This window comes from Doryrhamphus excisus, chromosome 15, assembly GCF_030265055.1.
Source record: "Doryrhamphus excisus isolate RoL2022-K1 chromosome 15, RoL_Dexc_1.0, whole genome shotgun sequence".
Lineage (NCBI taxonomy): Eukaryota > Metazoa > Chordata > Actinopteri > Syngnathiformes > Syngnathidae > Doryrhamphus > Doryrhamphus excisus.
The window spans coordinates 13,078,429-13,098,553 of NC_080480.1; the positions used below are offsets into that span (position 1 = coordinate 13,078,429).

General features: G+C 41.5%; 3 protein-coding genes across 4 annotated transcripts; 2 read left to right on the plus strand and 1 right to left on the minus strand.

Moving 5' to 3' along the window:
• LOC131103761 (uncharacterized) lies at window positions 1-8,541 on the plus strand. The gene is made up of 7 exons (XM_058050279.1): window positions 1-445; window positions 591-709; window positions 773-1,029; window positions 1,672-1,786; window positions 1,859-1,964; window positions 5,501-5,851; window positions 7,214-8,541. Exons 1-7 carry the CDS (start codon window positions 169-171, stop codon window positions 7,585-7,587), a joined length of 1,599 nt encoding a protein of 532 aa, XP_057906262.1. The 5' UTR covers window positions 1-168; the 3' UTR covers window positions 7,588-8,541.
• An 829-nt stretch (window positions 8,542-9,370) lies between these two features.
• Window positions 9,371-17,772, minus strand: LOC131103439 (zinc finger protein 37 homolog). Its single transcript, XM_058049727.1, has 8 exons — window positions 17,229-17,772; window positions 17,052-17,115; window positions 16,878-16,971; window positions 15,319-15,928; window positions 14,270-14,724; window positions 12,701-12,846; window positions 12,519-12,624; window positions 9,371-12,451 (listed from the first exon to the last, which is right to left on the minus strand). The coding sequence occupies exons 1-8, from the start codon at window positions 17,603-17,605 to the stop codon at window positions 11,832-11,834; spliced, it is 2,472 nt and encodes an 823-aa protein (XP_057905710.1). The 5' UTR covers window positions 17,606-17,772; the 3' UTR covers window positions 9,371-11,831.
• Window positions 14,178-19,847, plus strand: pgls (6-phosphogluconolactonase). 2 transcript variants are annotated; one of them, XM_058050299.1, is made up of 6 exons: window positions 14,178-14,218; window positions 15,286-15,368; window positions 18,671-18,949; window positions 19,026-19,133; window positions 19,202-19,444; window positions 19,514-19,847. In XM_058050299.1, exons 3-6 carry the CDS (start codon window positions 18,686-18,688, stop codon window positions 19,658-19,660), a joined length of 762 nt encoding a protein of 253 aa, XP_057906282.1. In that variant the 5' UTR covers window positions 14,178-14,218; window positions 15,286-15,368; window positions 18,671-18,685; the 3' UTR covers window positions 19,661-19,847. The 2 variants fall into 2 exon arrangements, with proteins under 2 accessions (XP_057906282.1, XP_057906281.1); XM_058050298.1 differs by lacking the exons at window positions 14,178-14,218; window positions 15,286-15,368 and adding exons at window positions 18,045-18,152; window positions 18,277-18,420.
• Window positions 19,848-20,125: the final 278 nt, after the last annotated feature.

Consider the following 20,125-nt stretch of genomic DNA (forward strand, 5'->3'; position numbering starts at 1 on the left):
GGCTATATTCACAATGCTAACATTGAAGGCTTGTAGGCTTCAATAGCCGAACCGGTTTTGTTTTGAGTTTGATACTTGAGTTGATGTAAGTAGTCAAATTTGCCATATCTTATGTTTCGATAAAAACATAATTTGGTGGAGAATTAAGTGTTAGAGTCTATACGCGCAATGGCGTTTAGTGTTTCCCTACAGTCAAAGCTCTCCTCCATAATGGAGGCGATGGCTACATCCGCCCTGTCTCAGCTGTGCAAGGCGGTGGATGACGACACGGTGGAGCTGCGCTTGGAGTTGTCTCGGCTCCAGACTCTTAACTCGGCCCTGACGGAGAAGGTTGACGAGCTGGAGTGCGAACTGACGGCCGCCAGATGTGACGCCCGGAAACTGGGTAAAAGTCACCGAACGGTCGCCATCCAGACAGCTGCCTACATGGACATCGGAACTGATGGTACGTTTGTGTTTATTTTGCAGTGTAGGACATATCATTAGCTCCGCTCTAATGATATCCAGCAGCGTCACACAATATGCATTTGCAAATGTAGAAGTGTACCTAATCTTCACTATTGTGTCTGATTGTGTCCTTACCTTCTCAGAGTCTGAGGCTCCTGTCATAGAGGGAGTCTTTGGAAAAGACTGGTGCCTTAACTTGTGGAAAGAAAGGTTCCATGGCAGTCAAATGAGAAACACCACAACATCTCATCAAGTGGACGATGTGAGTTTCCGAGTATCTCTGATACATATTTACACAGCTAATGTCTTCCTACCCCTTTTGCAGGATATGGATATGTCCATGCCTTTGGACTTTGGTTTTTCTTCAAGCGACTCAACAGAGCTGGAGAAAGGCGCAGAGTTTTGGAGTTTCGAGTCTCTTTCGGAGGCTGTTGAACGCTGGCAAAAGTCCAATTTGGTGGAGCTCTATAAGCGTAGTTCCAGGAGCGTGGAGAATGCCACAAAGCGGGCGAGGAAGAAATCGTACAGTCGGGATTTAGTTTTCGCCGAGCTGGACTTTGCTTGCACTCACGGTAGCAGAGGGTAAGTCATGCAGCAAAGAGTCCAGAATGTATTTTGGCTCAATTCAACATGTCTGGAAAGGAGTTGGAGGACTCATTCATTCATTCAACGAGGGTTGCTGGAGCCTATCCCAGGGGTACACCCAGGCACATATAGACAAACAACCATTCACACTCACATTCATACCTATGGACAATTTGGAGTCGCCAATTAACCTAGCATGTTTTTGGAATGTACCGGTAAAGGTACCCGGAGAAAACCCACACATGCACGGGGAGAACATGCAAACTCCACACAGAGATGGCCGAGGGTGGAATTGAACCCTGGTCTCCTAGCTGTGAGGTCTGCGCGCTATCCACTCGACCACTGTGGAGTTGGAGGACTTATGTTCTCTAAAAGAGAAAGAAAACAATAAATAATGCATACATAGATAGCATGATAAATAGTGAGGTTCCCTCTCATCAGTTCATGCATAAAGACTAGGTAGGACTTCCCTGCCCTATCAGTTGAGTTAGGGCGGTCTAGGTAGGACTATTCTATTTCACATTAGCATACTGCTATATAATTCTTTAATCAGTACGTTTCTTAATTTGACTCTACATGCTATAAGTATAATAATTAGCACAATTGTAGTTTTTAACTTATGTCTTCCATTTTTTCTAGCCCCGCCTTAAAACGCTGTCCATTCACCATCAAAGTACGAGTTACACCCGACGGAAGGAAGCTGTTCGTAAAGGACATCAGTAGTGTGGATTGCCACAACCACGACATATCCCAAGTGAGAAAATATACACTGTGCCGTAAGATGATGCAAATCATTTTTGTCACCTCGGTTCCGCACATTTTGCAGGTTTTGATGCCCGGTTCTGAACAAATGGACGTGATTCAGGTCAAAGTCGAGGATTATTTGGAGGACGCCGCCGACAGCTTCCAACAGGAAACGCTCTGTCAAGAAGGTAAGTGAACTACTCATGTATGTTTTATTGATTAAAAAAAAAGCCTCCAATTCACGACAAACATGACCTCAAAGCTCTTTCCATATGTAGCAGGTCTAAAACTATGCTCCTTACACACCAATTGAAACCCATACAAGAAACTTTGGCGACGGAAGCAAGGAAAAACTCCTAAGGAAGAGACTTCATTATGATGGTATTACACGTACTAAGAATAATTATCGTAGTTATTAGGTGCTAGTAATGTGTGGTCTTGGAGGAGCATGAAACTGCTGCAGTGTTGTTGGATTCAGTTTACATTTTGGGCGTTTCTACTGTCAAAAATTGGGGTCTTTGGTTGGGGAATCAAACACAGTAGTGGGAGACACTCGTGGTAGGGTGGAGCTAGCCTCACTGTCTTTTGTTTATTGGCTCACCAGTGAATCATCTCAATGGGAATTTAATGGGACAAATGTACATAAGAGGGGTGTAACGGTACATAAGCATAACTTGTTTTTTTTATGGTCACACTTTGGTTCATTTTCACTACAGTAAGGGAATAAAAAACTGATTAGTAAAATTACTCAAATAAATAGAACAGGGGTGTCCCTGTGGTGTGGGGGCTTCTTTTTTTATTTGGGTGGGGGATTCAATTAAACAAAAAGCTTGTTACCACGACTGAAAAAAAAGTTATCTCAATGGTAAGTCAGAATTATGAGATGAAAAGTCGAAATTATGAGCTTAAAAAGTCGAAATTATGAGTTTAAAAAGTCAAAATTGAGATCAAAAGTTGTAATTAAGAGATAAGTTGTAATTATGCTGCACAGGCCTCACAGCTAGGAAACCCGAGTTCAATTCCACCCTTGGCCATCTCTGTGTGGAGTTCTCCTGCTCCTCTCTGCATGTTCTCCCCGTGCATGGGTGGGTTTTCTCCGGGTACTCCGGTTTCCTCCCACATTCCAAAAACATGCTAGGTTAATTGGCGACTCCAAATTGTCCATAGGTATGAATGTGAGTGTGAATGGTTGTTTGTCTACAGTCCCTGACAAAAGTCTTGTCGCTTATCCAAGTTGTAGGAACAACAAATAATAACTTGACTTGTAGTTGCTCAATTGGAATCAGAAATGACTTATATGAAAGGCAAAGCCCTCTAGATTATGCTTTTTTTATCAAAATAAAGTTTTGTACCATTCATTGAGTTTTATCATTTAATTAGGACATAAAGGTCAGATTTTGCTTGGACAAAAGTCTTGTCGCATACAAAAAAATGTAGAAATAATACATATACTTAATGTTGAATACACAAATGTGCTACAATAACATCAGAACATAAAGTCATTGTACCTTGGAAAAAAGAATTAATATTGTGTATGGCTTCCATGAGCTTGGAGGACTGCATCCATACGTCTTGGCAATGACTCAAATAACTCATCTGGAATGGCCAAGAAAGCAGTCTTGCAGGACTCCCAGAGTTCATCAGGATTTTTTGGCTTCATCTTCCAAGCCTCCTCCTTCATCTTACCAGACATGCTCAATAATGTTCATGTCTGGCGACTGGGCTGGCCAATCCTGGAGCACCTTGACCTTCTTGGCTTTCAGGAACTTGGATGTGGAGGCTGAAGTATGAGAAGGAGCGCTTCTCATCCACTCTGCAGATCTGTCGCACACCCCCATACTGGATGTATCCCCAAACCATGATTTTTCCTCCACCAAACTTGACTGTTTTCTGGGTGAATCTTGGGTCCATGCGGGTTCCAACAGGTCTTCTGCAGTATTTGCGGCGATTGGGATGCAGTTCAATGGATGATTCATCAGAAAAATCAACCTTCTGCCACTTTTCCACTGTCCATCCTTTCTGCAAGCTGTGGGCCTTGGCAAATGCAACACGATTTTTTTGTTGGCTGTTGATGGCAACATCAACAGCCTGAAATATCAAGAAATTCTCGCTGCCCATTACATTCCAAACCACAAGAAAGGGCAAATTCTGCAGCAGGATGGCGCTCCTTCTCATACTTCAGCCTCCACATCCAAGTTCCTGAAAGCCAAGAAGGTCAAGGTGCTCCAGGATTGGCCAGCCCAGTCGCCAGACATGAACATTATTGAGCATGTCTGGGGTAAGATGAAGGAGGAGGCTTGGAAGATGAAGCCAAAAAATCCTGATGAACTCTGGGAGTCCTGCAAGACTGCTTTCTTGGCCATTCCAGATGAGTTATTTGAGTCATTGCCAAGACGTATGGATGCAGTCCTCCAAGCTCATGGAAGCCATACACAATATTAATTCTTTTTTCCAAGGTACAATGACTTTATGTTCTGATGTTATTGTAGCACATTTGTGTATTCAACATTAAGTATATGTATTATTTCTACATTTTTTTGTATGCGACAAGACTTTTGTCCAAGCAAAATCTGACCTTTATGTCCTAATTAAATGATAAAACTCAATGAATGGTACAAAACTTTATTTTGATAAAAAAAGCATAATCTAGAGGGCTTTGCCTTTCATATAAGTCATTTCTGATTCCAATTGAGCAACTACAAGTCAAGTTATTATTTGTTGTTCCTACAACTTGGATAAGCGACAAGACTTTTGTCAGGGACTGTATATGTGCCCTATGATTGGCTAGCGAAAAGGAAAAGCTGGAAACAGTTCTCAAATTTCAAACCAGGTTTTCCTATTAGTTGGAGGAGTATAATAAAACTAAAATAAAGTAAAACATTGGTTGACTTCCTAGCTCACTCTTTCCCTATGTCGCAGTGAGTTCCATAGGTATGAATGTGAGTGTGAATGGTTGTTTGTCTATATGTGCCCTGTGATTGGCTGGCCACCAGTCCAGGGTGTACCCCGCCTCTCGCCCGAAGACAGCTGGGATAGGCTCCAGCACCCCCACGACCCTTGTGAGGATAAGTGGTAGAAAATGAATGAATGAATGAAAAGTCGTAATTATGAGAAAGTCGAAATTGAGATAAATTTGTAATTATAAGATAAAAAGTCGAAATTATGAGATTTATGCATGTGCCATAAGTGCCGCCGCCTTCACTTGGCAAAAATGGCGACACAATTGTAGGTTGGGTATACTATGTAAATGTTCGATGTTTGCTACATGTGAGTTTTCCGTGGTCGCATTCTTGTTCAGTAGTTAACCCACCTTGCTTACATTTTTACTGTCTTTATTTCAGTAATTAGTGATTATTATTTATTGTATGTATAATTTTCTGCAGCACCTTGGAAACTGTTTATAAACAATAGCAATAGAAATAAAGTGGATTGGAGTTAATAATGCGAACCTAGAGCTGACTAAAAATACGTACAAAATGTCTCTTTGTTAGCTTTTTACAAAATAAAATAAAACCAAAATGGACCCCGCATTGTAGACATGTGACTTTGGATAGTTGTACTTCTTTCCTTCCTCAATTAATGTGTTCCGTGTGGGAATTCGGTACACAACTGTGCCGATTAAAAAAAAAAAAAAAAAAAAGATTAAGAATACCGTTACACCCCGAGTAAATAACCGAGAGAGAATTCAATGTAGTTCATGTTTTTTTTTTCTGTAAAATATCAGCCCACAACAGCACACCGTGGACTATCCGCGAGGTACAGACCTTCCTCGGCATCCTCGCCGAAGACGAGGTGCAGCGGGATCTCGTTGGCGCGGTGCGCAACAGGAAAGTCTTCCAGCTGGTCTCGCAAAGGATGGCCGCCGAGGGCTTCCACCGGACGTGCGGGCAGTGCCAGATGAAATGCAAGAAGCTGCGGTGCGAATACAGAAAGATCAAAGAGCAGAACAGACAAAAGGCGTGGAGGTGGTTCGACCTGGTGGACGCCATATATGGCCGCAGGCCGGCCATTGAGAGGAGGGCGGGACACATGCGTACCACCACTTCTCTGCTGGAGGCCATGATGGAATCTGTCGGTATGTAATCTACCTGCACTATCAATTAGTAGTTATAGTACATGTCTTATATGTTTAATTGAGACTTTCCTGTGTTGTGTGGCATCAAGTTTGGTAATTTTGTGATGAAAATGTAAGCAAAACACAAATTGTGTGACAAAATCAAATTGGATGGCTAACTGAAGCTGAATTTACTTTAATTATCGCTACTTTTTGTGGGCCCATTGTGGGTATACGCCCACCACTTCACAGGGCAGCTTTGAAAAAAAAAAAAATCAATCAGAAATCACTCCACACTCTTTATTGCTCCCTGGTTCTACTATATCTTACTTATTGTGTGGAAATATGCGGTAATAACTATAAAAGCAATCTTCACTCGCTAAATGTACTGCAAAAAAGGTCAGTAAGGATAATTCATAATGCCGCCTACAGAGAACATACTAACTCCTTATTTCTAAAATCACAAATACTTCAACTTGCTGATATAGTTCATCTTCAAACAGCTAAAATAATGCATAAGGCTAAAAATAACCAATTACCTAAAAATGTCATCCAATACTTCTCTACAAGAGAGGAGAAATATGATCTCAGGAAGAACTACATTTGAAACACTTATATGCTAGGACTACGTTAAAAAGCCATAGCATTTCAGTATGTGGAATCAAACTATGGAATGGATTGAGTAAGACCCTCAAACAATGCACAACGATGAGCCAATTCAAGAAACAATACAAGCAGTTGATGTTTGCTAAATACAAGGATGAAGAGTCTTGAACCAGTCATGATGTGCTATACATATCACTATATTGACACTTACTATGGTACCCATTATGTCATTGGATGGTCATATCACCTCGTACTTTGGTACGTGATAAAAATAAATAAATAAAATGGAAAAAATTTAAACTTTAAATTGAGTTTAATTTAATTTACATACTAAATTAATAAATTTTTTACTTACTGATGGAATATGAATACATAAATTGTCATAACACACACAATACCATATTGTGTGCACCACAGTCCAGTTTGGACCAACAGTCCAAAATTAATTTAATTTAATTTAATTTAAACAAAAAACTTAAATTATTTTAGAAATGCAGGAAGTGAACAAATGTAACAGTTACTGTTTGTAAAAGTACCAGATGGAGGGGTAGGATTTAATAAGCTTTGCTTCTTCCTACTCCTTTCGGACATGTGGAATTGTGAACTGATTATGGGATGCACTCAATTGTAATCTGATGTATGTTCAAATGAAATAATATCATTACCATTATTAATAAATAAAGCAGGCTTTGCTACGCATCTGAAAACAAATTCTGTAGCTCCACCACCCATGAGTCACTTTGCTCCACACGTGGTGTTTTATCCCAACTTTTTCAGTTGAAAACCTGGACTCCCCCTGCGACAACAGCGAACAGCTCATCTCTGTCGGTTCCGGCGAGATACTAACCTCACCGAGCAGTTCGCCTTGCACAACCCCAGATCCTGCAGAACCGGGACCGTCAACCCAGTGCAGCCCTCGCCTTCTTCATATGCCTTCCAGAAAGAGAAAGGCTCTGGAGGAAATGTCAGCGGCGGCCCAGAAGATGGAGGAACTACACGAAGAGCGCTTCCACATGTACATGGAGGACGCCCGCCAAGCCAGGCGGCAGGAGGCCCAGTTGGTCAGACAGAAACTGAATCAGTCGGCGGCTGTCAACGACGCCTTTTTTAAGGTTTTTCATTCTGAGGTGAAGCGTGGCCAAGCGAACTGAACTTTGCTTCTTATTTCAGATGCTCTACTGTTGTTTTGATAGATTGTGTACCCGTGCCATAGAAGTAAGTCACTCAAGAGGGCGTTGAGGCCTCCAAAATAAAAGCTTTCCATGCTGAACTGTTCTGCTTTCTGCTACCATGTGTGGAAGACATGAACCAAGGAAGAACCCCATTACTGTGTGGGGAAATACACGTAAGTATCCCATTGTGTGCCGCTCTCTTTCAACAGTACATGGAGAATGCTTCTTCAAGGAACGAATCATCATTGGATGAACACAAGCCCGACCACACGGATCAAGCCTTCACCTCAGTCAGCTAACATGGGCGATGTAAGTTTCATATTTTGGTTTTGCTTCATGCTAGTATTGCTATCATTCGTGTCCTTATGTCTCACTCCTTCATGTTATGTATGGGATATATAACATGGACGCTAATGTGTGTCCCTGCTTATCAACACCAAACATGACAAAAATCTATTCTTCTACTTTTTAGTGGTCAAACACTCTATTTTGAAGGGCTAGGCTTCATCACCTCATTAGTATTAAAGCTACAGACACACAAAAAGCTGTGTGCCCAGTCGAGCTTGTTTACTAAAAATCACTGTTTAAATTCCAGCATCAAGGCTATTATGGGACATTCATTAATTCATTCATTCATTTTCTACCACTTATCGTGAGGGATGCTGGAGCCTATCCCAGCTGTCTTCAGGCAAGAGGCGGCGTACACCCTGGACTGGTGGCCAGCCAATCACAGGGCACATATAGACAAACAACCATTCACACTCACATTCATACCTATGGACAATTTGGAGTCGCCAATTAACCTAGCATGTTTTTGGAATGTGGGAGGAAACCGGAGTACCCGGAGAAAACCCACGCATGCACAGGGAGAACATACAAACTCCACACAGAGATGGTTGAGGGTGAAATTGAACTCAGGTCTCCTAGCTGTGAGGCCTGAGTGCTAACCACTCATACCCCGTGCAGCTCAGCACAATTCATTCATTCATTTTCTACCGCGTTTCCTCACGAGGGTCGCGGGGGGTGCTGGAGCCTATCCCAGCTGTCTTCGGGCGAGAGGCGGGGTACACCCTGGACTGGTCACCAGCCAATCACAGGGCACATATAGACAAACAACCATTCACACTCACATTCATACCTATGGACAATTTGGAGTCGGCAATTAGCCTAGCATGTTTTTGGAATGTGGGAGGAAACCGGAGTACCCGGAGAAAACCCACGCATGCACAGGGAGAACATACAAACTCCAAACAGAGATGGTCGAGGGTGGAATTGAACTCAGGTCTCCTAGCTGTGAGGCCTGCATGCTAACCACTCAGACGCCGTGCAGCCCAGCACCAAACATGAAAAAATGTATCATTTCTCATTTTTCAGTCACTCTGTCATGACATCATGGATGAACATGTTACCGCCCTCTGACCCGCCCCTTAGCTAGATGAGCTCGCCCATCATATTTTGGACAATACACTATTGTGGAACTTGGAGACTTATTGACATCTAAATGATGTTATCGCACAAGAATGCAAGAGACATCTGAGACTTTTTTAAATTGTTACTTTTAAGATTTGCCTAGCAACATGAAGTGTCCTTTTTTCTATTGGTCTTGCACAATTTTGTACAGGTATTCATTTCACTCCAATAACGGCCCCACTAATTTATTCCAACTATCAAACCATTTGCTAATGTATATATTATTGTTTTATTTTTTTGTTATAATTGCGTGTGGGCCATATCAGTAGTGTAAATTAACAAGACGCTTCACTCGGGAGGTAAGAGATTTATTAAATAAAACATCCCTCAAAAATACAAGTGTGCTTTGTTTTGAATGAAGAATGCACTGAACTTGATTGAACGTTTGCACATTTTTTAACACCTCACGATCATGGCGGCGGGGGGGAGGGGGTGGGTTAAATCTGAACATGCAACAAGGAAAAAAACAATACAGGGAGGGGGTCATTTCTATTATGGCAAGTGCACGCTAATCAAGAAACGAAACAATACTCTGGCGTTGTTTCATTACAAGGCAGTTTGTCAGGTTTTATGGTGATAAATGCTAAAGAAATATCTCACCATTTTCCCATAAATAACATTTAAAATCCCATTCCTGATACTAAATCAAAGAAAAGTTGAAGCGGGATTTCTTGCAAAGAATAAATTGCACCATTACATCTATGTTGTAATCTTATTCACCCCCTTTCAGGCACAAGAAATTAAAAAAAAAAACAGACTGAAGCTCATTCACAAGTACAGAAATTGTGCGTTTACACTGTATTAAAAAAATGTGACGAGGTAGTTTCGCTATGTGTGCAAACAATGTATTATTGTAGCTTTAAACTAGACCAGACCTTTTGGATGGCCTTGGAGGAGGTATTTAAAAGAACATACAGCAAATGTACGAGAACATGCCATGCAGATGAGGTCAGCGGTTCGATGAGGTATTCACAATAAGTGCCATTAAAAGCGCTATCTGGTTGACCACCACAATGTATTTGGCCCGTGTTCACATCTGTGAAGTGCTGCGATAAATTGTTCCAAATAGAACTCATGTGAACTGTGTTGTATACACACACAATAAAGCCTCTTGAAGGGAATAATCAGTCAACCACAAGAAAATAAAACTAATGCAGAAATGCTCTCTACTTGTTTGGCTGTTGCAAATTTACAGATACTTACTTTTTTTTTTTCAATTTATGACCTTTCATGAAAGAGTGTTAGGGTGACACTGAAAAGGAAACACAATTTTAATTGTAATAGTTACACAATGTCAGTTATTATAGACGTTTTCCTTCTAATATTTGTTAATTTGTTGTAAAATAATACATGTAAAAAATAATACATATCCTGATTTTACATAATTTTTTATGTAAAAGTATATATATTTTTTAATTTTATTTTGGAAAATATTTTTTATTTTTATTTGTAATACGACTCCATCCATCTATTTTCTATACCGCTTATCCTCACAAGGGTCACATGAACGCTGGAGCCTATCCCAGCTGTCTTCAGGCGAGAGGCGGGGTACACCCTTGACTGGTGGCCAGCCAATCACAGGGCACATATAGACAAACAACCATACACACTCACATTCATACCTATGGACAATTTGGAGTCGCCAATTAACCTAGCATGTTTTTGGAATGTGGGAGAAAACCGGAGTACCCGGAAAAACATGCAAACTCCACACAGAGATGGTCGAGGGTGGAATTGAACTCGGGTCTCCTAGCTGTGAGGCCTGTGCACTAACCACTTGACCTCTGTGCAGCCCATTATGGGACTTCTGAGACTTATTTTACAGTAATTTGACTAATAGATTATTTTTGTAGTATTATACATTTATTTCATAATTTCGTAAATTTATTCTTGTAAAATTATTACTTTTTCCATATTATTTCAAAACATAGGGAAATTTAGATGCACAGGTTATCTTTTTTTTCTCTCAATTGCTGTTTTTAAGAAAAGTTCCAGGCCTCTGTTGATAAGTTGTGTCAAGTACAACAGGTCAGTGTTGCCTCAGTGGAATTCCTTTGGCTGTATGAAAATATCACTACCAACTATTACAGGCAATATGGACTAGAAATGAGCATGAGTTTTGTGTTTTTTTATGTTTTGAAGCATTTGAGGCAAAAGGGATTGCACTACTCGCTGCAACCACCAGAGGCGCTGTTGAGTCCGTTTCCACTAGCAGCAGTTTTTTGGTGTTCTTTATGTTGTGGCATTGTTGTTTATTCAGTCATTCATTTATTTTCTACTGCTTATCCTCACATTGGTTGCGGGGGGTGCTGGAGCCTATCCCAGCTGTTTTCAGGCGAGAGGCAGGGTACACCCTGAACTGGTCGCCAGCCAATCACAGGGCACATATAGACAAACAACCATTCACACTCACATTCATACCTATGGACAATTTGGAGTCGCTAATTAGCCTAGCGTGTTTTTGGAATGTGGGAGGAAACCGGAGTAAACACATTCATGCAAACTCCACACAGAGATGGCCGAGGGTGGAATTGAACTCGGGTCTCCTAACTGTGAGGCCTGTGTGCTAACCACTCGTCCGCCATGCAGCCCTATTTAAAAAAATGCTACCTTTTATTGTTGTGAAATGTCTGCCTTATTGTCATTTTATGTATTTATTTATGTTTTTTTTTTTTATCTTTTCAGTGTGGCCCTAACACTCCTTGGTAGACACGTCGGCACAGGCCTCAGCAGAAGTACAGGTCTGCTCCTGTCTAGGTGTTCTTCATGTGATTGAAACACTGATGGTGGTTCAAACCGTACTTGTAAGCGTAACATTTCCCACAGTCCACGCAGCTGTACGGCTTCTCCCCCGTGTGCGTCCGAAAATGAATGTTCAGGGAGCTTTTCTGCGAGAAACTTCTTCCGCAGTCCGGACAGCTGTAGGGCTTCTCTCCGGAGTGGACGCGCTGGTGAAGCTTCAGGTACGTCTTCTGGGCGAAACGCTTACCGCAGACCGTACAGCTGAAAGGCTTCTCGCCCGAGTGGCGTCTGACGTGGACTTTCAGGCTGCTGAGATAGTTGAACACTTTACCGCAGAAGAGACACTGGAAGTGCTTAGGTGGCCTTGTGGGTTTTGGTGGATAGCTGACGAAATCTTTGGCGGCGGCGTTTGTGTAGTCGACGTATTCGCTGCTCGTGGCGGGAGGGTTTGTGTTGTTGTCGAGCATCGTGCTCATCGCTGCGTCCTCGATCAGTTTGTCCATAATGCTTGGCTGCGAGCGCTGAGCTTGACCGTCCACCATCAAGGGGAAGCTGCTCAAATCCTCTGAATGAAGCTGCAGTTCACTGACGGATCGATGGAGGGCGCTCTCGGCCTCGAGCATCCCCATATCTGCACAGCATGAAAAATGACATCATAGTAACAATCAATAATAATGAGGCGTTTAATGTCTATTCACCTTTCCGGTTATCTGTCATCCTTCTCTGCTGGCCGAGGGGATGATCGTCATACGTTTCCTCCTTGACAAAAATGAGGTCGGGTTCTCGGTCCATTATGTCCAACACCTGACAAAGACAAACACATAATCGTCACCAAGCCTTCTCACTGGGTCAACATGGAACCTCAAGTTATTCCTGAGACCTGTGTTCCCATGCTGGACATGGCGACAGGCTCCACCGTCTCTTTCCTCTGAGGCGGGACTCGTTTGTCTTCTCTCCACAAGTCCATGCACCAGTCCTTCCCAAAGACGCCATCGATAGCTGGGGCGGCCTGCTGATGCTGCTGGTCTGAAAGTGAGACCATTGTCTTAATACAGCATGCTTTTAACAAGCAGAAAAACCAATTAGGATGAAAAGGACGTACTTTAATCCAGATTCACACTTCCTATATTGTTAAAATTTCACATTAAACACACCAGGAAACAAAAGATCTCTGGGTTTACACAATACAAAGTCTGGATCTAAACCGGATTTGTTTGCATCTTGTACACAAATTGAAATGACTCCTAAATACACAATCTAGATCAGATCTAGATTAAATTTACAGGTTCTAATGCTGAATATGTGCGGTCAGATTGCATATAGTAAACATGACCACTACTTACACTATGTACTATGTCCATTTAAGACATATAGTATATATAGCCCTAAATATAACCACTACTGACACGATGTACTATGTCCATTTAAGACATATAGTATATATATATATAGCCCTAAATACAACCACTACTTACACTATGTCCATTTAAGACATATAGTATATATATAGCCCTAAATATAACCACTACTTACACTATGTACTATGTCCATTTAAGACATATAGTATATATAGCCCTAAATATAACCATTACTTACACAAAGTACTATGTCCATTTAAGACATATAGTATATATAGCCCAAAAATAACCACTACTTACACAAAGTACTGTCCATTTAAGACATATAGTATATATATAGCCCTAAACATAACCACTACTTACACTATGTACTATGTCCATTTAAGACATATAATATATATATAGCCCTAAACATAACCACTACTTACTCTATGTACTATGTCCGTTTAAGACATATAGTATATACTACATATATATAGCCCTAAACATAACCACTACTTACACTATGTACATTTAAGACATATAGTGTGTGTGTGTATATATATATATATATATATATATATATATATATATATATATATATATATATATATATATATATATATATATATATATATATATAAAACCACTACTACTTACACTATGTACTATGTTCATTTTAGACATATAGTGTATATATAGCCCTAAACATAACCACTACTTACACTATGTACTATGTCCATTTCAGACATATAGTATATATAGCCCTAAACATAACCACTACTTAGACGATGTCCATTTAAGACATATAGTATATATAGCTCTAGACATAACCACCACTCTTCATATGCCAATTCAGATTGGTTTCAAACACAAACCAGATCAAATCCTGATTACTTGACGGTTTCTGATCCCACGTTTAAATAGCATCCTACAAATACCCTTACGATGTGAATTACCTCAGGATTAATGTTAGGTTGCTTCCAAAAACACAACGGAGATCAGATCCGGATTAAATTTCGAGTTCCTCAATGTGGCACCTTGGACACCCCTGAGCTACGGTATGTGGGTGTCAATGTGGACACGTAAAGTCAACAAAAGAGACACATTACCGGATTTATGTGGCTCTTGACCTTCGGGATTCCTGCGGCCGATGTTGTTGACATGTGCCGGGTAGTACTGCGCCTCCCGGGCGGCCCTCAGCTGCACCTCCAGGGAGTAGCACTTCTTCTTCAGGGCCTCGTTCTCGCTTTTGTGCAGGGAGATCTCGCCCAGGAGCACGGAGGAGAATTCGTCCGCCAGATTTCCTATCTCCACCAGGGCCGTCTTGGTTATCTTCTCCAGTATAACCGCTAGCTGCGTTCGGAAATTTCGGTTGCTGGTGTCGCACATCATATCGGCGGCTGGAGGCGCAGTGTAAATAGAGATTTCGCCCCCGCTACGTCCCTCATGTATCAGACAAAAGCTGAGGGAGTGGATAGTACTCTGACAGTTAGCTGTTAGCTGCGCCGCGGTGCATTGTGGGGTGGAAGACTTTGCCCTTTCCGAGTTGCGCCTGAAGGCCGCACTGTATATTACAATAAGACACTGTTTAACCAAACGAGAATATATTTCAACCAATTACATTTCTGATAATAGTGTGATATAATAATGATTATAACAATTATCGTCTATAAGTACCTTCTTCGTCCTTATCTTTTAATCTGCTTATTTTTAAAACGCGATTTTCTTTAATAATTACTATTCAAAGCGTTTATGTGAACATGATTTATTCAACTCACTCACATCTGAGGTGTCCTTGACTTTTATTTCGAAAAGCCTTCCGGAAGTTATTGTTTTTAGCATCGTATCTACTGCCACCTACTGGTTTAATTGAAAAACTGACGACACATTCAAGGTTGTTTATAATGCAAACATCTATAGAAGGTACAGGAATAGATAAATATTGTATTACATGATTAGGACAAATTATTAATATTTTTGTTCATTTCTGTACTTTAAATGCAGCATCCCTTACAACCTATGAATGAATTACAGAGTTTTTTTTCCCCCATGTTAAATGTTGCACCAGGAAATTGAGTTAATTTGTTGTACTGATACCTTTATTATTGTTGTTTTTATATTTTAGAAGATCTGGCTGGAGAAGAATGCTTGACTTCACGTTGACTGATTACCATACATCTGCAAATCTGGATCAAGATGGACTAAAAGGTGCTTTTTCAGGTTGCAGTTCTTTGTAAAACCCTTTCCGCATTGCACACAAACAAACGGTTTCTCTCCCGTGTGCGTACGCTGGTGCATGTCGAGGGTGCACTTCTGGATGAAGCCCTTTCCGCAAACGGGACAGCGGTACGGCTTCTCTCCCGTGTGAGTGCGCTGGTGCGTATATAAATGCCCTTTTTGTGCGTATCGCTTCCCGCACAAGGTGCACCTGAAAGGTTTCTCTCCCGTGTGACTCCTCTGGTGTATTTCAAGCTGGCTGTAACACCTGAAGCTCTTGCCACACTGCAGGCAACCGAACTTCTTAGCGGTGGAGTTCCTCAGGTTGTGCATCTTCACACTCCTGAGTGGAGAGGCGACAATCTGGGGGCTGCTTTTGGCGGGTTCTTGGTTTGTGTGTCCAGGTGGAAGCTGTGGATTCCACTGTGCATTTCTGTGTTCGGGTGCAGGGAGAGATGGGGGTGCGTTCAGGGTCACAATACAGTCGGGGAACACTGGCTGAAGGCGTTCTTTAGAATGCTGGCTCACATCTGGGCTCTTCTGGGTGTCTGCTAACAAATAGAAAGTCATTTTAAATCAAACTGGAATCAAACTATGGAATGGATTGAGTAAGACCCTCAAACAATGCACAACAATGAGCCAATTCAAGAAACAATACAAGCAGTTGATGTTTGCTAAATACAAGGAGAGTCTTGAACCAGTCATGATGTGCTATACATATCACTATATTGACACTTACTATGGTACCCATTATGTCATTGGATGGTCATATCACCTCGTACTTCGGTATGTAATTTAATACATACTTAATTAAAATTTAAATTAAAATTTTAATTTTAATTTAAATTTAAATTTAAATTTAAATTAAATTAAATTGGCACGGCGGTCGAGTGGTTAGTGCGCAGACCTCACAGCTCAGGAGACACCCTCGGCCATCTCTGTGTGGAGTTTGCATGTTCTCCCTGTGCATGCGTGGGTTTTCTCCGGGTACTCCAGTTTCCAAAAACATGCAAGGTTAATTGGCGACTCCATAGGTATGAATGTGAGTGTGAATGGTTGTCTGTCTATATGTGCCCTGTGATTGGCTGGCGACCAGTCCAGGGTGTACCCCGCCTCTTGCCCAAAGACAGCTGGGATAGGCTCCAGCACCCCTGCGACCCTCGTGAGGAAAAAGCGGTAGAAAATGAATGAATGAACTTAAACTATATTAGGAAAGCAGGAAGTGAACAAATGTAACAGTTACTGTTTGTAAAAGTACCAGATGGAAGGGTAGGATTTAATAAGCTTTGCTTCTTCCTACTCCTTTTGGACATGTGGAACTGTAAACTGATTATGTGATGCATTCAATTGTAATCTGATGCACGTTCAAATGAAATAAAACCATTACCATTACCATTTTATATGCTTAAACGTTAATGTTAGCATCTTCTGAGCATTTACAGTTTCTCTTCCAGATCTTTGATCAGTCATCCGTAGGCAATAGAATAATTAAATACATACTATTTTCCGGTGTTCTCTCCTGTTCAGACTCTCCATCCTCCACCTCTACTGGCTCCTGCTTCACCACCATCAGTTCAGGTTGCTCTTGAGCTGACTGAGGAGGCCAATTGAGAACACACAAAAATCAGAATCTATTCTAAGGTCATATTTATGCAAACATGACAGAAAACTTACTTCAAACGCCGGAGTCTCCTCTTCTTGCAAAGGGGATGAGTTATTGTTGTCCCATGGAAAGTCACTAGGAAGCAAAAGTTTCAGAATAAATACAGAGTCCAGCTGCCAAGGAAAAGCCATGATAGCACCGACTTGGTATCTACCTGCAGGCTGCGAGCAGGAGGCAACAAGCCATACCTCTTAATGACAGGTCTTGTCCTGTCAGGCTCCAGCAGCACCGAGTTCTCCAAGCCGACCCCTGTGTCCTGCTTGCCTCTCTGTGCCATACGGAGCAGTTTCTCCATTAGATGCAGCTTCTCGGTGAGGGAGGCGACTTCGTTCCGCCCGCGGGTGATCTCAATTTTTAGCATCTTCGACTCGATCTCCACCAGCTTTCCAATCTCCATCACGGCTGCTTTGGACAACGCGTCCATAATGGATACGAGTTGGGTCTGGAAGCAGAAAGCGGACATGTTGTACACCGGGAAAGAGTTAAAAGCCAGGGAGAGGCGTACGTGCTTGCAGCACAAAAAGTGTTTTAATATTTGCAGCACTACAGGAAGTGCTGCTTCCATCTAGCGGTTGGGAGGGAATCCTACACACGAACTTTTCGACGTGTATCTGCCATTCCTGGAAATAATTTGTCAATAATTTACATATTTTCTAGATTGTTTTAATAATATACTTTTAAACGCTTATCCATTGCCCCTCGAATCTAAGACTTCACTTACCACCGTGTATTGTATACACAGAACGTGATTGGCAACATTTTCTCTCAGGCCACTGAGTTGGACACCTCGTTTACCATAATGCACTGCGCCCCCTTCATTAACCACCGTGTATTGTATACACAGAACGTGATTGGCTTACAGAAACTCTTTCCAGGAAGTGAGTAGTATTTAACCATTTAATTAATTATAATCACTATAGCACACTGATAAAACATCGTTTTTCATCAACGTGTTTAATTAGGCATATTTTTAACCACTTACTAATACAACTTTTTCTCTCAGGCCACTGAGTTGGACACCTCGTTTACCATAATGCACTGCGGCCCCTTCATTAGCCACCGTGTATTGTATACACAGAACGTGATTGGCTTATAGAAACTCTTTCCAGGAAGTGAGTAGTATTTAACCATTTAATTAATTTTACTCACTATAGCACACTGATTACACATCATTTTTATCAACATGTTTAATTAGGCATATTTTTAACCACTTACTAATACAACTTTTTCTCTCAGGCCACTGAGTTGGACACCTCGTTTACCATGATGCACTGCGGCCCTAACACAGACTGTGATTGGCTATTGAAACCCGTTCCCGGAAATGATTTACATTTGCCGACTGAAAATCTTCCTCTTCCAGTTTTAGCACTGATACGTTGGGTAAATGCTCTTTTAACACCATAAACTGCAGTTTAACAACTAATAATATCTCATGTGTACGAAATGTTATCCCTTTCGTGTGTTTTAATTTATTGTGATGTGTTTTGTAGCTTCCCAGTTCTAGGTATAATTTAACATTAGAGTAAACACAGCATTGCACAAGTAAACAAACTCACAGGCGCCATGATGACTTGCAAAACTTTGTTTCCTCTCATTTTATTGCACCATTTTTATCTGTGCTTCCCCCAAGGTAACATAGCATAGCATGGCTGGCAGGAGAGTCGTGGTGTTCCCCTCCTCAGCAGAGCTGGGTCCAGCATTGGCCCACTTGGTGACCTCCCGGGCTGAGAGGGCCATCAGCTCCAGGGGCAGGTTCACCCTGGGTCTCTCTGGAGGAAGCCTGGTGACCATGCTCAGCAAAGAGCTGCTAGCTATCGCTGGCCTGGACTGCAGCAAGTGGGTGGTCGGGTTCTGTGACGAGCGAGTGGTGCCCTTTGATAACCCTGATAGCACATATGGGCTCTATAAGGTACAGTATAAGAGTGAATGCTTTTGTTTGCTTGATTGCATATTACTTAAATATTTGCTTGACCTTTTTTTTGCAGAATCTTTTCTTTTCCAAGGTTAACATTCCAGAGGATGGAATCTTGTCCATTGACGCCTCGCTACCAGTGAATGAGTGTGCTGAGGATTATGCCCACACACTGAAAAAGGTGCATCTACTTTGTTTGATTTGACCTGTTACATTATTTTTATATTACACGCTTCCAAATATATGCAGGCCTTCCCAGATGGTGACATACCCGTGTTTGATATGCTGCTTCTGGGCATGGGGCCTGATGGACACACCTGCTCCCTCTTCCCCAACCACCCTCTTCTGGAGGAGAGCGAGAAGACGGTGGCACCAATCAGCGACTCTCCCAAACCACCACCAGAACGAGTAACCATGACATTTCCTGTTGTGAACGCAGCACGTGCTGCCGTTTTTGTATCCACTGGAGGGAGCAAAGCGCCTGTTTTGAAGGTAAAGTACAGCTGAGTTAAAGCAGCCATTTAAATGTGACATTTTGAATGTGTTTTTTTTTTGCTGCAGGAGGTATTAGAAGGAAGAGAGGGTCCAGCATTCCCAGCAGCCCGCGTCTCCCCGACTAACGGCGAGTTATTGTGGCTCATCGACGAGCCCGCTGCGGCCTCCTTGACTATGCAGGTGGAAAGGATGGGCTCTGGGGCCAAACTTTAAAACATTCCACACGCAAATGATGAAGAAGCTTTTTTCCAAAATGGAGACAGACTAATGTAGTACTTACTTACTAGAAACATGTTTGTCTGTGTCCTGCTGCATCAGAATAGATAATACTTAGTTTGCAATACAAGGAGTCACAAACATTACTAGAAAAGCCAATTAAAGTACATGCGTCTTTGCTGACTGTTTGGCGTTTTACTACAGTAAAAAATGAAAACTAATACTCATTTTGCCTTGACATATCTTCATAATCTTATAAAGAACGCGAGAATGTCTACTATTTGATGACCTAATTTACTGTAGCTGCAAAGGAGTCAAAATGTTAGACACAGCTTTCAACTACAATAACAAACTACTACAGCAAAATGCTGTCTTTGTAAAGGCTACATTCTTTTTGTATTATATATAATAATAAATTTTATTTATTTATATTTATTTAATATTAATTTAATATATAACATT